This window comes from Hemitrygon akajei, chromosome 16 (genome assembly GCF_048418815.1).
Source record: "Hemitrygon akajei chromosome 16, sHemAka1.3, whole genome shotgun sequence".
Lineage (NCBI taxonomy): Eukaryota > Metazoa > Chordata > Chondrichthyes > Myliobatiformes > Dasyatidae > Hemitrygon > Hemitrygon akajei.
Window position 1 is genome coordinate 57,602,259 of NC_133139.1, and position 18,697 is coordinate 57,620,955.

Below are 18,697 nucleotides of genomic sequence, written 5' to 3' on the forward strand. Positions count from 1 at the left end.
AGCTGCTACGCAGGTTGACTCTGTGGTTAAGAAGGCATACAGAGGATTGGCCTCCATCCAATGAGATTGAGATTGAGTTTAAGAGCCGAGAGGTAATGTTGCAGTTTTTTTACACAGACAGTGGTGAGTGCGTGGAATGAGCTGTCGGCGGCGGTGGTGGAGGCGGAAACAATAGGGTCTTTTAAGAGACTCCTGGATGGATACAGGGAGCTTAGAAAACTAGAGGGCTATGGGTAAGCCTAGGTAGTTCTAAGGTAAAGACATGTTCAGCACAGCTTTGTTGGCCAAAAGGCCTGTATTGTACTGTAGGTTTTCTATATTTCTTTGTTTCTGAGCTCCATGTACATGTCTGGGAGTCTTTTAAAGGAACCTATCGTATCCGCACCCAACACTGTCACCAGCAGCCCATTCCATACACTCACTACTCTCTGAGTAAAAAACTTACCCCTGACATCTCATCCATACCTACTTACAAGCACTGTAAAAATGTGCCCTCTCATGCTAGCCATTTCAGCCCTGGGAAAAAGGCTCCGACTATCCATACAATCAATGCCCCTCATCATCTTATACACCTCTATCAGGTCACCTCTCATCCTCTGTTGCTCCAAGGAAAAAGGCCGAGTTCACTCAACCTATTCTCATAAGGCATGCTCCCCAATCCAGGCAACATCTTTGTAAATCTCCTCTGCACCCTTTCTATGGTTTTAACATCCTTCCTGTAGTGAGGTGAACAAAACGGAGCACAGTATTCCAACTGGGGTCTAACCAGGGTCCTATATTGTCATGGTCACTTCTGGCAATCCCCCACCTTGCTATTTACCTCAGGGATTGGGCATCAATCCCCTCATTTAGTTTCCAATCATTCCCGGGTTCCACTAACTACACACACCTGCTTTCCATCAGAAAATGCAGGATAAAGACCCTGTAATCACAACAAGGAGCTGCCAGTTCGTTGGTCGACTCCGGTGTGAATAACCTTGTTTCATGGTTCTTAGGACTGCCAATTCTAAGTCTAGCATCACTCCTGGATACCGATTCAACGCTCGCTATGTCAATAATGCCTCCCAACTCTGTCTCCACACCCATGTTCTGCACTTGGGTTCGTCCACTGCCACGCTCGTGTAACATATATAGCTGCAACATTACCTCTCAGCTCCTAAACCCAATCCCACAATTCACGAAGGCCAATGCACCGTATGCTTTCTTTACCACAGAGTCAACCTGCGCAGCTGCTTTGAGCGTCCTATGGACTCATACCCCAAGATCCCTCTGATCCTCCACACTGCCAAGAGTCTTACCATTAATACTATATTCACCAATCATATTTGACCTACCAAACTGAACCATCTCACACTTATCTGGGTTGAACTCAATCTGCCACTTCTCAGCCGGTTTTGCATCCTATCAGTGTCCCGCTGTAACCTCTGATAGCCCTCCACACTAGCCACAACACTGCCCAACTTTTGTGTCATCAGCAAATTTACTAACCCATCCCTCCATTTCCTCATCCAGGTCATTTATAAAAATCACGAAGAGTAGGGGTTCCAGAACAGATCCCTGAGGCACACCACTGGTCACCGACCTCCTTGCAGAATATGACCTGTCTACAACCACTCTTTGTCTTCTGTGGGCAAGCCAGTTCTGGATCCACAAAGCAATGTCCTTTTGGATCCCATGCCTCCTTACATTCTCAATAAGCCTTGCATGGGGTACCTTGTCAAATGCCTTGCTGAAATCCATATACACTACATTTATGGCTCTACCTTCATCAGTTTGTTTAGTCACATCTTCAAAAATTTCAATCAGGCTCGTAAGGTACGACCTGCCTTTCACAAAGCCATGCTGACTATTTCTGATCATATTATACCTCTCCAAATGTGCATAAATCCTGCCTCTCAGGATCTTCTCCATCAACTTTCCAACCACTGAAGTAAGACTCACTGGTCTATAATTTCCCGGGCTATCTCTACTCCCTTTCTTGAATAAGGGAGCAACATCTGCAACCCTTCAATCCTCCGGATCCTCTCCTGTCCTTATTGATGATGCAAAGATTATTGCCAGAGGCTTAGCAATCTCCTCCCTCACCTCTCACTGGAGTATGTCTCATCCAGTCCCGGTGACTTAACCAACTTGATACTTTCCAAAAGCTCCAGCTCATCCTCTTTCTTAATATCTATATGCTCAAGCTTATCAGTCCACTGTAAGTCATCCCTACAATCACCAAGATCCTTTTCCATTGTCAATACTGAAGCAAAGCATTCACTACCTCTGCTATCTCCTCCAGTTCTACTGTCACACTTGATTGGTCCTATTCTCTCACCTCTTATCCTCTTGCTCTTCACATACTTGTAGAAATGTCCACCAAGGCCTTTTCATGGCCCCTTCTGGCTCTCCTGATTTATTTCTTAAACTCTTTCCTGCTAGCCTTATAATCTTCCAGATCTCTATCATTACCTAGCTTTTTGAACCTTTCATAAACTCTTCTTTTCTTCTTGACTAGATTTACAACTGCCTTTGTACACCACGTTTCCTGTACCCTACCATCCTTTCCCTGTTTCATTGGAACGTACCTATGCAGAACCCCACGCAAATATCTCATGAACATTTATCACTTTTCTTCCGTACGTTTCTCTGAGAACATCTGTTCCCAAGTTATGCTTCCAAGTTCCTGCCTGATAGCCTCATATTTCCCCTTATTCCAATTGAACGCTTTCCTAACTTGTCTGTTCCTGTCCCTCTTCAATGCTATGGTAAAGGTGACAGAATTGTGATTGCTATCTCCAAAATGCTCTCCCACTGAGAGATCTGACACCTGACACCTGATGCGTTAGGGAACTAGAGATGCAGCTCAATGACCTTTGTCTGGCCAGAGAGAATGAAGAAGTGATAGATAGGAGCTATAGGCAGGTAGTCACACCGGGACCTTGTGAGACAGATAAGTGGGTAACAGTCAGGAGAGGGAAGGGCAAGAGGCAGATGCTAGACAATACCCAGGTGGCTGTCCCCCTTAATAATAAGTACTCCTGATTGAGTACTGTTGGGGGAAAATGGCCTACCTGGGATAATGTCATGGCTGCAGAAAAGGAGGAAGCCATGGGTTGTCTCCGGAGTCTCTGTGGATGGAAGATAGTAATAGGAAGGAGTCAATAGTTTTCCGGTGACGTCATCGTCGAGAATGGCAGCTTAAGTCACTAGCTCCTCAGGAAAAACACGTATTAAGCCTCGTTAACCCATCAAATATAGTATTTTTCAAAAAATATTTGAACTGAAAAGAGGGGCAAGAATGAGGAAAAGGAATGGAAATAAAAAAGTGACACTGCGGAGCCTGCGTCCAAGAGGAGTGCAGCGAGCGGCTCTCTTTTACCCGACCGTGTGCTAGCGAGACGGACGCTGGGCCTCGTTCAGGTGAAGCAGCGAATGTCTTCGAAATCCTGAAAGAAACAATGGAGGTCCAGAAAGATATAAAGCAACAGCTCCGTGATATTAAGGCAGCGCTCGCCAGCGTTAATCAAAAAATAGCAGTGGCAGAGACTCGAATTGAGAAGGTGGAAGATCCGACAATAAAAATATTAAATCACCAAGAAGGTAAACTGCTTGACCTGGAGGGAAGATCACGGCAGAAAAGTATCAGAATCTACAATGTTCCCGAAGGAGCGGAGGGCTTGTCTATGACGGTGTTTGTCGGAAAATTACTGCGGGACGTGTTGGATCTTCCCCCGGCTATGAAGCTGGAAATCGAAAGAGCCCACCGCACGTTAGTCCCGAAACCTACCCAGGATAGAAAGCCACGCTCAATAATAATTAAATTCCTTTGGTACAGCACCAAGGCAGAGATTCTACGAAGGGCCTGGGGTAAGAACAGAGTGTTTTTAGAGGATAAATTAATATACTTCAACCAAGATTACCCCTCCCCCTCAACGGACCTCCAGAAACGCAAAGAATACTCTGAAGTAAAGCGAAGTAAGGCAAAATAAGATTAGATTTCAAACTCCATACCCTGCTAAACTTTGAGTGTTTTATGACAACGGGACGCGGTTGTACCAGACAGTGGAAGAGGCGACTACAGACATGAAGGCCAGAGGGTTGCCCGTCAGCATGACCAAAATGAGGGAAAGCCTGGCTGAGGAATTATCCCGCTCCGCTTGGGAAATAGTGCAAGAATCGAGAAGGCAGGAGACGGGAGGAGGCCGAGAGAAATATATCAGGAAGAGACCAGGAGTTTCCCAATGACAGTCCTCACCCCCTTCAGAAGAGCCATAAGATTTGGCTAACTTTAAAAATGTTGAGAAGCTAAACAGAAGCAAAAGTACATGGTGATATACCTATCTTGAGAAATACTTATTATAATGTGGATTTTATATTACTTAGTTGTTATTCTTTATTCGCTCACTTGCTCCTTTTCCCCACCAAAATGAGAATATATATGTGTGTGCATATATGTGTATGTATGTAATATATGTGTGTATGTATGCATGTGTGTATGTATATATATATATATACATATATATAAATAAATATTTGTGTGTGTGTGTGTGTGTGTGTATATATATAGGAGGAGTACACAGGGAAATCTTTTCTGTGTAATGGATTTGTTCACTGACTTTTATGAATACTGCAATGGGGACCCTCAACTCACAAGTAGGAGGGGTTATCCCCCACAGCTAGACATTTCCTCTAGCTCAACGCAGGGTCATCTACTACAGACCTCAGCCTTGGAATCACACATTCGTTGCCATTTTTGTTATTATTTGCATTTCTTGTTTCTTATTTGTTCAGGGAGTAGATCGATTAAGTTTTGTTCTAATTTCAATGATACATTGACAGATAAATACAGATGGCTAAGGACAAGGTAAAATTCACTTCTTTTAATGTCAATGGGCTATTAAATCCAATAAAACATAAGAGAATTTTATCCAAAATGAAAAAAGAACAAGCCCATGTAGTATATTTACAGGAAACTCATTTAAGTGATAATGAGCATAAAAAACTAAAGAGAATGGGCTTCACTAATCTGTTTTTCTCCTCATATAAATCAGGACATAGGAGAGGAGTTGCTATTCTTATCTCAAGTAAGCTAAATTTTGAAAAATTATTTGAAATGGGAGATAAAGAGGGCAGATATATTTGGGTAAGGGGGAATATAGACGGCAATTCAGTTACTCTATTGAATATATATACGCACCCCTGGGAAGTGATATTGGTTTCTTTCAGAAAATGACTGATATTATGGTAACGGAAACAGAAGGACTCCTGATATGAGGGGGAGACTTAAATTTACAATTACAACAAAACTTAGACTCTTCCAATAGAAAAACCTATGAAACAAAATCTTTACATAAGAAAGTTAATACACTTTTTGAGGATGTTGGTTTAATTGATATATGGAGGGACCTTTTCTCTGACAGGAGGGATTACACTCATTATTCTGTTCCCCATTCTGTATATACAAGAGTAGACTATTTCATAACATTTGGAAAAGGCAAAGACAAAATAAACACCTGTGGAATTGGGACAATAGATGTAAGTGACCATGCACCTATATATTTATCTGTTGATTTTGACCTACAACCAAAGAATACTATTTGGAAACTAAATTCAAGTCTACTCAATGATCTGTACTTTAAGGAACAAATTAAAAAAGAATTTGGACTGTACTTAGAATTTAATGATAATGGAGAGGTTTCACTTCCCATTTTATGGGATACTCTGAAGGCGGTCTTAAGAGGGAAAATTATAGCAATACCTTCATATAAGAAAAAAATAAGGAATAAAACATTAGAGGAATTACAAAATAGGTTGAAGGAACTAGAGAAAAAACACAAATTAAATTTGGCACAAGATACATAAGGGGAAATTAAAAGAATTAGGAATTAAATAAATAATTTGGCTACGCAAGAAACAGGAAAAACTTAAATGTTTCTGAAACAGAGACATTATGAAAGTCGATCGAAATCTTTGAAAATACTGGTGTGGAAACTGAAAAAAAAGATAGCAGAAAATACAATTCATAGAATTAGGGACCCAAGAACGAAAATGATAAAAAAAATAAGCTAAGAGAAATTCAAGAAGCTTTTGAAGTGTTTTACGAAACTCTATATTCCAAAGTTCCAGGGGGAAGCATAACCCAAATTGACACCTTCTTGAATTCTCTAGAGTTACCCACTTTAAGCGAAAAACAAAATAGAAGGATGACTGCTGACATAACTGAAGTTGAATTAAAAGCTGCAATTAGTAGGCTTAAATTAAGCAAGTCACCAGGATCAGATGGGTATACGGCAGAGTGGTACAAAGAATTTAAAAATGAGTTAATTCCTGTTTTACTCCCCACACTGAACTGGGCTCTAAAAATGGCACAAATGCCACCCAGTTGGAAGGAAGCAATAATCTCAGCTATACCGAAAGAAGGCAAGGATAAAATGGAATGCGGGTCATTTAGACCAATATCCGTTCTTAATGTAGATTATAGGTTATTTACCTCCATCATGGCCAAACGATTAGAGGAGCTTCTACCCATGCTGATACGTAACATTCAGATGGGTTTTATACGACAACGCCAGACACAAGACAAAATACAAAGGACACTTCACATTATGGATCATATACAAAAAACTAAAATCAAAGCAATAGTGATAAGTGTGGACGCTGAAAAAGCATTTGATTCGGTTAATTGGAATTTTCTTTACAGAGTTTTACATAGATTTGGTTTCCAAGACACAATTATTAAAACTATACAGACACTATATGAAAATCCTACTGCTCGGATTAAAATCAATGGATATTTATCAAATAGTCTTACCCTAGAAAGAGGCACAAGACAGGGTTGTGCATGGTCACCACTACTCTTCACATTATATCTGGAACCATTAGCTCAATACATCAGACAAAATGAAGATATCAGGGGAATTACTATTAAAGAGACAGAGCATAAATTGGCTTGTTACGCGGATGACATTTTGATCTATCTAGGGCAACCAACATACTCTTTGCCTAAATTGATGCAATCCTTTGAACAATATGGTCAATTATCAGGATACAATATCAACATAGATAAAACCCAATTACTTTCATATTACTATAGCCCACCAAGAGAAATTGAAAGTCGATACCCTTGGGCATGGCACACAGAGTCTTTCAAATATTTGGGCATCATTATGCCAAAAGATTTGGCAAAATCTTTTGCCAAAAAGGGAGGGAGATTGCTGAGCCTCTGGCGATGATCTTTGCATCATCAATGAGGATGGGAGAGGTTCCCGAGGATTGAAGGGTTGTGGATGTTGTTTCCTTATTCAAGAAAGGGAGTAGAGACAGCCCAGGAAATTATAGACCAGTGAGTCTTACTTAAGTGGTTGGTAAATTGATGGAGAAGATCCTGAGAGGAAGGATTTATGCACATTTGGAGAGGCATAATATGATTAGGAATAGTCAGGATGGCTTTGTCAAAGGCAGGTCATGCCTTACGAGCCTGATTGAATTTTTTGAGGATGTGACTGAACACATTGATGAAGGTAGAGTCGTAAATGTAGTGTATATGGATTTTAGCAAGGCATTTGATAAGCTACCCCATTGAGAAAGTAAGGAGGCATGGGATCCAAGGGGACATTGCTTTGTGGATCCAGAACTGGCTTGCCCACAGAAGGCAAAGAGTGGTTGTAGACGAGTCATATTCTGCATGGAGGTTGGTGACCAGTGGGGTGCCTCAGGAATCTGTTCTGGAACCCCTACTTTTAATGATTTTTATAAATGACCTGGATAAGTAAGTGGAGGGATGGGTTAGTAAATTTGCTGCTGACGTAAAGTTTGGGGGTGTTGTGGTATGTGTGGAGGGCTGTCAGAGGTTACAGCGGGACATCGATAGGTTACAAAACCGGCTGAGAAGTGGCAAATGGAGTTCAACCCAGATAAGTGTGAGGAAGTTCATTTTGGTAGGTCAAATATGATAGCAGAATATAGTATTAATGATAAGACTCTTGGCAGTGTGGAGGATCAGAGGGATCTTGGGGTCCGCGTCCATAGGACACTCAAAGCTACTACACTGGTTGATTCTGTGGTTAAAAAGACATACGATGCATTGGCCTTCATCAACCGTGGGATTGAGTTTAAGAGCTGAGAGGTAATGTTGCAGTTATATAGGACCCTGGTCAGATCCCACTTGGAGTACTGTGCTCAATTCTGGTCGCCTCACTACAGGAAGGATGTGGAAACCATAGAAAGGGTGCAGAGGAGATTTACAAGGATATTGCCTGGATTGGGGAACATGCCTTATGAGAACATGCATTTTCTCCTTGGAGTGACAGAGGATGAGAGATGATCTGATAGAGGTGTACAAGAGAATAAGAGGCATTGATCGTGTGGATAGTCAGAGGCTTTTTTACCAGGGCTGAAATTGCTAGCATGAGAGGGTATAGTCTTAAGGTGCTTAGAAGTAGGTACAGATGAGATGTCAGGGGTAATTTTTTTACGTAGAGGGTGGTGAGTGCATGGAATGGGCTGCCAATAACAGCGGTGGAGGCAGAAACGAGACTCATGGAGCTTAGAAAAATAGAAGGCTATGGGTAAGCCTAGGTAATTCTAAGGTAAGGACATGTTCAGCATAGCTTTATATTGTGCTGTAGATTTTCTATGTTTCTACCTGATCAGGTTCATTTCCCAATACCAGATCAAGTACAGCCTCTCCTCTTGTAGGCTTACCTACATATTGTGGATGTACATATAATGGGGGACACAGAAATGGCAGATGAACTTAATGAGTACTTTGCATCTGTCTTCAATGTGTAAGACTCCAGCAGTGTGCCAAAGGTTCGTGAGTGAGTACCATTGCTATTACAAAGGAAAATGTGTAAAGCAAACTAAAAGATCTAAAGGTGGATAAGTCAGCTGGGGCAGATGGATTACATCCCAGAGTCCTGGGAGAGGTTGCTGAGGAGAAACACTGGTCAGGATCTTTCAAGAATCACTTGATTCTGGCAAGGTCCTGGAGGACTGGAAGATTGCAAATGTCACTCCACTTTTTAAGAAGGGAGGAGGGCAAAAGAAAGGAAATTATAGGCCAGTTAGCCTAACTTCAATGTGTAGGAAAATGTTGGAGTCTATTATTAAGGATGAGGTTTCAGGACCTCATCTTGGAGACCAGTTGCAAAATAAGTCAACTTCAGTATGGTTTCTATAAAGGGAAATTGTGCCTGACAAATCTGTTAGAGCATTTGATAAGGTGCCACACATGAGGCTGCTTAAGAAGATAAAATTCTGTGGTATTAAAGGAAAAATACTGGCATTGATAGAGGAATGGCAGGAGGCCATGAACAGGAATAAAAGGGGCCTTTTCTGAATGGCTTCCAGTGAATAGTAGTAAGTGTTGGGACTGCTACTTTTCACATTGTTTGTCAATGATTTAGATAATGGAATTGATAGCTTTTGGAAAAGTTTGCAGATGATGTGAAGGTAGGTGGAGAGATAGGTAGCAATGAAGAAACAATGTGACTCCAGCAGGACCTGGACAAATTGGAAGAATGGGCAAAACAGTGGCAAATGGATTACAGTGTTGAGAAATGTACGATAATGCTTTTTGGCAAAAAGAAAAATAGTGTGGACAATTATCTAAATGGAGAGGAGGTTCAAACATCAGAGATCCAACAAGATTTAGGAGTCCTCATGCAAGACTCCCCGAAGGTTGAGTCTGTGGTAAAGAAGGCAAATGCAATGTTGGCATTTATTTCAAGGGGAATAGAATATAAGAGCAGGTTCATAATGTTGAGGCTTACTAGGTTGAAGATACTAGTCAGGCCAACAATTTTGGGCCCCATAGCTCAGAAATTATGTGTTGTCATTGGAGAGAGTCCAGAGGAGGTTCACAGAGACTATTCCGGAAATGAAGGGGTTAACATATGAAGACTGTGTGGAAGCTTTGGGCCTGTACTCACTGGAATTTAGAAGAATGTGGGGTGATCTCATTGAAATCTACCAAATATTGAAAGAACTAGATAGGCTGGATATGGAAAGGCTATTTCCTGTGGTAGGGTTATCCAGAACTAGAGGGCACAACCTCAAAATTGAGAAGTGACCTTTTAGGTCAGAGGTAAAGAGGAGTTTTTATTACCCTGAGGGTGGTGAATCTGTGCATTGTTCTGCCACAGTCTGCAGTGGAGGCCATGTCCGATGTATATTGAAGGCAGAAATTGATCATTTCCTGATCAGTCAGGGAATCAAAGGATATGGTGAGAAGGCAGGTTGAGTGGGCTCTGCGATCAGCCATGATGGAATAGTGGAGCAGATTTGATGGGTAGACTGGCCTAATTCTTCTCCTATGTCTTATGGTCTTATGAAACACTATTGCCATGTCTCTCTCCACAGCACAAATCCTGACAGGCTTAGACCTGAAAAACTAGGTGTGTCTCAGTCCAGAGCACATATTCTGACACAGTCTCAGAGCTGAAACACTATGTCCATGTCTCTCTCCTCAGCACATTCTGGCACAGTCTTTGTCTCTCTGAAACACTATCTGAGTGTTTCTCTCCACATTACACATTCTGACACAATCTCTGTGTCCCTGATAAACTCTCTGTGTCTCAGACCTGGAACACTATCTGTGTGATTTTCCTGAGTCAGTGTTCCCAGCAATTTATTTTTAATTTTCAATTTCAGGAATATGCAAACATTTTGAATTTCACGCTAAGAGCACGTTTCTTACCAAGATTGGAGATTTACCAATAAAACATTAGGTATTGCCATGGAACAAGAGTCAGATAACCAACATGGCTGTCGGGCGTAACTCCAGGAGAGTAGCAATGTTGTAACTCTGGTAGTCGCCTCAGAGAGAGCCCTCCACTGCCCATTGTCACAGCTTGTTGAGATCAGCCATTCTTGTTAGCCGCACCCCCCCCCCCCGCCAACTCCTTCTATCTATTACACGCCACTGTACTACATTGTGAATACTTCAAACCACTGTTAGTAATGCTTTAAGTACATACTGGGACTTATGATTTGTGCACATTTTATTCCATATCTATTCTTTTATCTAATTCCTTATTCTTTATAATTGTTAAATGTTATTTTTATTGCATGTCGTGCCCTGACCAACACATCACAGCAAACACCTAATACATGTAATCGTATATGGCACGTAAAGTTGATCCTTGATCCTTGATGTTCCCCCATGTCGTTGAGGTTAATGGCTCTGCCTTCATCTGGCTGAGCCCCAGGTTCCAGATGTCCCATGATAAACTTCTTCACCTCTGTCCTCCTTAGCGCCCAAAGGAGAGATCTAATGTGGAAAACTGGTTACTTTAAGTCAATAACAACTATCACTCATCAAGAAGAGCGATGCTGATTAATTGTTGTATGTTAATTGTTGACCCCACTTGGAGTACTGTACTCAGTTCTGGTCACCTCACTACAGAAAGGACATGGAAACCATAGAAAGGATGCAGAGGAGATTTACAAGGATGTTGCCTGAATTGGGGAGCATGCCTTATGAGAGTAGGTTGCATGAACTCGGCCTTTTCTCCTTGAAGCAACGGAGGATGAGAGGTGACCTGATAGAGGTGTATAGAAGATGAGAGGCATTGATCGTGTGGATAGTGAGAGGTTTTTCTCAGGGCTGAAATGGCTAGCATGAGAGGGCACAGTTTTAAGATGCTTGGAAGTAAGTACAGAGGAGATGTCAGGAGGAAGTTTTTTTACGCAGAGTGGTGAGTGCTGCAGGCAATAGGAGTGGAGGCGGATACAATAGGGTCGTTTACCAGACTCCTGGATAGGTACATGGAGCTTAGAAAAATAGAGGGCTATGGGTAAGCCTAGGTAATTTCTAAAGTTAGGACATGTTTGGCACAGCATTGTGGGCCGAAGGGCCTGTATTGTGCTGTAGGTTTTCTATGTTAATGTTAATGTTATTCCTAACTCATGTATGATTCATAGCTCTCAGTGTTTAATGTTTTACCCTGTTTCTCCATGCCAGGGGTCTGTCTGTGCAGCATCTGGGATCAGGAAAGCTCTGCCCATCGACCTGCTGGTGGAGGTAAGTTCCATCTCTCTGTAAAGTGAATGTAGAAACAGCGAGCGCTCAGTGACTGGGATAAGTGGCAAATTTGTACAGGCATTACAACAAACCACAAGGATGTTGAGTGAGGGTTTGACCGCATTCCTGAGGGAAACACTAGCTCTGTTTAAAGTGAGCAGAGGTATGTTTTAACACACAGAATGATGATGGGTGCTTGGAAATCAATGCCAGATGTGATGGTGGTGGTTGATTTAACAGGAACATTTAAGAGATTAGATGAGCACATAAATGTAGGAAAATGGAGGACTATGGGCAATGTAGGAAGAAAAAGGGTTAGATTGATCATGGAGAAGCTTTATATGGAGTCACACTCATCCAAGCAAGTGGAGCTCATCTTACTCCTGACCAGGCTTAGAAGCCGTGCAGGGACCTTGGCACTGACATGATCTTACCCTTGACAAGGTTTAGAGGCAGTACAGAGGCCTTGGGCTGGTGGGGTGGTGAGAGGCCCCAAGAGACCACCCCCTTCTCCTGAGCCATCATGGACCAGTTGCCTGTGTCTGGGTGCTGCTTGAAGGGGTTAGTCTGCTCTAGACCAGACTCTCTACCTCGTCTTGGTGTACTATCTCCTGGTACACCTTGATTATGTACTAATGAGATCTCTCCCTATTACAGACCAGAACCCGTGCCTTACTGAGAGCTGTGGGCCCAATGCAGAGTGTCACAATGACACGGGAAGCTTCTACTGTACATGTAAGGCTGGATTTTACTCTGATTCTGGAGGCAGAAGGTTTGCTGGTTCCACAGAGTCCAGCTGTAAAGGTACTGTTCTATCCTGTACTCCATCCGGGCATCGCTATCACCCAGACCGGGTTCACCACCAATGAACCAATGCAGGGAGTGAGGATCCCTGAATGACTTGACCTCAGTTGGTTTCTGATGTTGTACGTCTATTCAATACTTGACTGGGCTCACTGAGTGGGGCTGGAGAGATGGAACAGTGTTAACCATTCCTTCCTTAGGTGTCTCACAACATAGCATGCAGATCACCCACCCCCAGCTGCTCTCATCAAAGTAAAATTGCTCCACTTCAATGACAACTGGTCAGTCCTGCTATGAGGGTTCCATCTGTGACAGTGACTGGCTCCAAGGGTCTGTGTTTGTGTCTGTGACTGGCTCTTCTCTCTCCTGATCTGCAGAGGTTTGCAGTGTCTTCCTTTTGGTTTACATCACACCAAAATCCAAACACACACAAAATGCTGCTGGAACACAGCAGGCCAGGCAGCATCTATAGGGAGAAGCACTGTCGACGTTTCGGGCCGAGACCCTTCGTCAGGACTAACTGAAGAGACAAATACTAAGAGATTTGAAAGTAGTGGGGGGAGGGGGAAATGCGAAATGATAGGAGAAGACCGGAGAAGGTGGGATGAAGCTAAGAGCTGGAAAGGTGATTGGCGAAAGTGATACAGAGCTGGAGAAGGGAAAGGATCATGGTATGGGAGGCCTCGGGAGAAAGAAAGGTGGGGGGAGCACCAGAGGGAGATGGAGAACAGGCAGAGTGATGGGCAGAGAGAGAGAAAAAAACAAACAACTAAATATGTCAGGGATGGGGCAAGAAGGGGAGGAGGGGCATTAACAGAAGTTACAGAAGTCAATGTTCATGCCATCAGGTAGGAGGCTACCCAGCCAGTATATAAGGTGTTGTTCCTCCAACCTGAGTGTGGCTTCATCTTGATAGTAGAGGAGGCCATGAATAGACATATCAGAATGGGAATGGGACGTGGAATTAAAATGTGTGGCCACTGGAAGATCCTGCTTTCTCTGGCGGACCGAGCGTAGGTGTTCAGTGAAACGGTCTCCCAGTCCCAGTCAGACAGTGGTCCTGATGAAGGGTCTCAGCCCGAAACGTTGACAGTGCTTCTCCTTATAGATGCTGCCTGGCCTGCTGTGTTCCACCAGCATTTTGTGTGTGTTGTTTGAATTTCCAGCATCTGCAGATTTCCTCGTGTTCACCCAAAATCTACAGTTTTTACCTCTCCTTCATTTCTTTTCTCCTTCTCCCCCTCTCCCTCCTCTCTCCCTCCCATCCTCTCTCCCTTTCTTTCCTGGAATCACCAGGACAATCCTGACCTCAATCTATCACAGAGATTTCCTTTCCTATTCGCCCCACCCACATCTTCTCTGCTACCCAGTGCTGGTACCTGGCAAAGAGTCTTGGCCCAAAACATCGACTGTACTATTTTCCATAGATGCTGTCTGGCCTGCTGAGTTCCTCCAGCATTTTGTGTGTGTTGCCTAGTACCTGACCTGTTCACTCAGACTGACTGACCTGACTGACCGCTTACTGTAACAGGAGTAAGTGGCCGGTTGTGTCTATGTACTTTTCATGAAGTCACTGAGCCCAGAGACAGGCCCTTCAACCCACCATGTCTGTGCTGACCATTGAACCTACCTATACCAGTCCCAGGTACTGCATTGGCCAATAGCATTGGCACTCCTTCAGTTGATCGGTGGGGAGGGTGTTGGCGTACTGATGCCTCCCTTTTGGGTTACAGATTACAATGAGTGTTACACCGTTAAAGCAATCTGCAGCACGAATGCCACCTGCTACAACACGATGGGAAGTTTCTATTGTCTCTGCCATGCTGGCTTTGCTCACGCTTCGGGTGAGACGAAGCTTACTGGTTACAGCGCCAGGTGTGAAGGTAAGGACAGAGAAGGTCCCTGGTAGCCCACCCTCCCCGTGGTGACCCATCTTTTTTCCCCTGTGACCTACGCTCCCCCTGACCCACCCCCACCGATCAACTCCTTTAATCATCTTAAAAACCTCAACATGCCCCCTTCCCTTCACCTCTCCAGGGAGAACAACTCCAGTCTACAATCCTGGTCCATGCAGTATGCCCACTTCATATCACTCATTCTGCACCACCATTCACAGAACATACTTTACCCTACACACCCCCAATCAGATTTATGAATCCTTGAACACTCTGAACTATGTTTACACAACCAATAACATTCACATTACTCAGAGTTTTAGAGCTTTGGATAGTTTACCTATATTTAACTAACTGTGGTAGTGATGCTCTCCAATAACATCCATGCCAAGAATTGTCAGTAATTGCAACTACAAACAAACTTGGTGCTGACTGCAGGCACCAATGATTCTTCTGTGGCTGTGGAAGGTGAAGCAGGCATCCAGTGATGATCCCAAGGCAGTGACAGTGTCTCCTTCTTACTGCAGATATCAATGAGTGTTTGCAGCAACCCTGTGGCCCCCAGGAAGTCTGCCGCAACACCAAAGGAAGCTTCTTCTGTTCTCGCACAACACGGCATGTGACCAGCAGACTCATAACCACTCTCAGTAAGAAAGGACAATCACATTGTTCAATTCTAATTGATCAAAATGGAAAAATAATGCACTTGTGTAAGAATGGAGGATTAATAAAGCAGTAATGTAGCAGCCGCAGTCATACAGAGTAGGAGGAGACTTGGTGAACTATAGCTCCCTCAGAGAGGTTACAACAAGGAATCTCATAGGGGTCTATCTTCTTGGAAGAAGAAACAAAAACCTTCAGGAACAATTAGCTGACCACTGTAGGTGAGGCAGTAAATGAGGCCAAAGACTGGGAAATGCTGAGATGACTGCATCCTTCCCAGACCTTTGAGTGGGAAGTCTGTGGATAGCCATCCAGAATGACTCCAGCAGGTAGCAGGGCAAGGAATGAGACCTGAGTATTTACAAAAGGAGGGAAAGGACCACATTAGTCATTGGGAAAATGCTGGAATCTACAATTAGGGGACAGGCAGATAATGGGAAAATAATAATGACTGAAAAGGGAGAATATAGATCTACTGAGGAAGCCATGTGTATGTATGGAGTGGAGAAGTGCTCAGGGACCAGGGAAGGAGAGAGGAGGAGATGGAACTGGGGAAGACACTAGCATAGACAGAGTTGATCAATGTTCTCAAAGTTCTAAATGTTGCGCTAATGCAATACTGTTCAATGCTGTCAGGAGAGGGAAAGGGAACAGGCAGATAGTGCAGAGCACCCATGTGGCTGTTCCTTCAATAATAGATATATTGCTTATTGGAAGGGACGACCTATTATGGAAAGCTGCAGTGACTGAGTCTCTGGCACTGTGTCTGGCTCTGTGGCTTAGAAGAGAAGAGTGCAGAAGCAATAGGGGATTCTATAGTTCAACGTTCAAAACGCATTTATTATTAAAGTAAGTATGCTGTATACAACCTTGAGATGTGTCTTCTTGCAGGCAGCCACAAAACAAAGAAACACAATAGAACCCATTTTTAAAATAACACACAACAAAGACCTTCAAACACTCAATGTGCAAAAAAAAGAACAAAGCGTGTAAACAATAAAAAAGTAAACAAGTATCACACAGAACATTAACTGCAGAATCCCCAAAAAGGAGTTCACAATCTCAGAGGCAAGTGAAGCCAGTCCGGGAGCCCAATGGCTACAAGTCATAACCACAGGGACAGTTCAGCGCCGAGGCAGCTGCCAATGATTGCAGGCTGCAGAATCAATTCAGCACTGAAGCAAGTAAACGTTGCAGAGTAGTGAGATGAACACTTGTTCATCCTTCATCCTCAGCCTTGATGTATTGATCAAATCACACAAATAGTAAACGAAAACACACAGAACATGAGCTGCAGAATCCCTAAGAGTGAGACCACAGTTGCGGAACCCGTTCAGCGATGAGGCAAGTGAAGCCCATCCAGGAGCCCAATAGCAGCTGCTCCCGAACCTGACAACCTGAGAACAAGATTCCTGCATCTCCCACCCAACAGTAGTAGTGAGAAGAGAGGGTGACCAGTCAAATGCATGCAGATGTCACTGGACACCTGTTTGTTTTCCTTTCCTGTGCTTAACGATTTTAAACTTGCTCAGAGTAATTGGCACAGAGTAATGGAGTTGACTATGGGTTTGTCTTCTGCCACCAGGCCTTTACACAGTGTCCACACCCAGCGATAGAAATCCCGGCTATACCTGCACTCTCGAGAATTGAATCTGTCAAATTCCCCAGGAGATCACAAAAGCGCCAGATTGTTTAGTCAGTTCAAAACATCCTTAAGAGGGAAATTACAGGCTTTAGACTGCAGCGATCACAGAGTGATAGGGCTGAGGATGGGACAGTTGATACACCAGTAGATAAATTGTGTAGTGGGACTGTGAACTAGGTCAGACAGATGATTGGGCAAAATTGCAGTCACTGGGATGAGGTAAAATGTAACATGGGGGCAAAATCAAAAAGGGTGATGAAAACAGGAGTTAAGGTGTTATACTTGAATGCTTGCACTATACAGAATAAGATAGACAACCTTGTAGTGTAGTTAGAAATTGGCAGATATGACGTGTGTGCATCGCTGAGCCATGGCTGAAAGTTCATTGTTGGAAACTTAACATCCAGTGATACATATTATATTGAAAGGACCGATAGGTAGGCTGAGGTGGTGGAGTGGATCTGTTGGTTAAAAAAAAATCAAATCCTTAGAAAGAAGTGACACAGAATCAGAAGACGTAGAATCTTTGTGGGTAGAACTAAAAATCTGCAAGGATTAAAAGACTCTGTGAGAGTGATATACAGGCTGTTGAACAGTGGCCAGGAGGTAGGTGAAAATTACAATGGGAGATAGAAAAGGCATGTTAAAAGGGCAATGTGACAATAGTCACTGGAGGATTTAAACATGCAGGTAGATTGGAAAAAAACAGTTTGGTGCTGGATCATAAGAGAAAGATTTTGGAGAATGCCTATTAGGTGGCTTTTTTAGACCAGCTTGTGGTTGAGCCCATGAGGGAAAAGGTAATTCTGGATTTGGTGTTATGCAATGAATGAGAGATTATGGAGATTAAGGTAAAGGAACCCTTAGGAGCCAGTGATCATAATATGGTATAATTCAGCCTGCTGGTTGAGAGAGAGAAGCTAAAGTCAGATGTATCAGTATTACAATGGAGTAAAGAAATTACAGAGGCATTGGACAGAAGTTAGCCAAAACTGATTTGAAGGAGGCACAGCCGGGATGATGGCAGGTCAGCAATGGCTTGAGTTTCTGGAAGCAATTCAGAAGGTACGGGATACATACATCCCAAAGAAGTGTTCTAAAGGGAGGATAACACATTCATAGCTGACAAGGGAAGTCAAAGACAGTATAAAGGCAAAAGAGAGGGCATATAATAGAGCAAAAATTAGTGGGACATTAGAGGATTGGAAAGCTTTTAAAACCCAACAGAAGGTAACTAAAAAAGTCATAATGAGAGAAAAGATGAAAAATGAAGGTAATCTAGGCAATAATATAAAAGAGGATACCAAACGTTTTCTCGATATATAAAGAGTAAAAGAAAGGCATAGACTATTTTCTAAATGGGGAGAAAATTCTAAAATCAGAGGTGCAAAGGGACTTAGGAGTCCTTGTGCAGGATTCCCTAAACATTAACTTGCAGGTTGAAACAGTGGTGACGAAAGTAAATGCAACATTCGTAATCATTTCAAGAGAACTAGAATGTAAATACAAGGAATAATGCTGAGACTTTATGATTTGATTTGATTTTATTTAGAGATACAATGCACACTAGACCCAAATAAGACATTGGTCAGACTGCAACTGGAGTACTATGAGCAGTGAATCTGCAGATGCTGGAAATAAATAAAAACACAAAATGCTGGCAGAACTCAGCAGGCCAGA

The 18,697-nt window shown here is 42.9% G+C and overlaps 1 protein-coding gene across 1 annotated transcript in view; it reads left to right on the top strand.

Moving 5' to 3' along the window:
- Window positions 1–18,697, top strand: part of LOC140740081 (adhesion G protein-coupled receptor E3-like) — a 76,920-nt gene that overhangs the window by 19,490 nt on the left and 38,733 nt on the right. Inside the window, exons 3-6 of the mRNA XM_073068952.1 lie at window positions 11,951–12,010; window positions 12,668–12,814; window positions 14,548–14,697; window positions 15,237–15,356. Of these exons, the coding sequence (XP_072925053.1) occupies window positions 11,951–12,010; window positions 12,668–12,814; window positions 14,548–14,697; window positions 15,237–15,356 (477 nt within the window). The remainder of the gene's footprint in view (window positions 1–11,950; window positions 12,011–12,667; window positions 12,815–14,547; window positions 14,698–15,236; window positions 15,357–18,697) is intronic.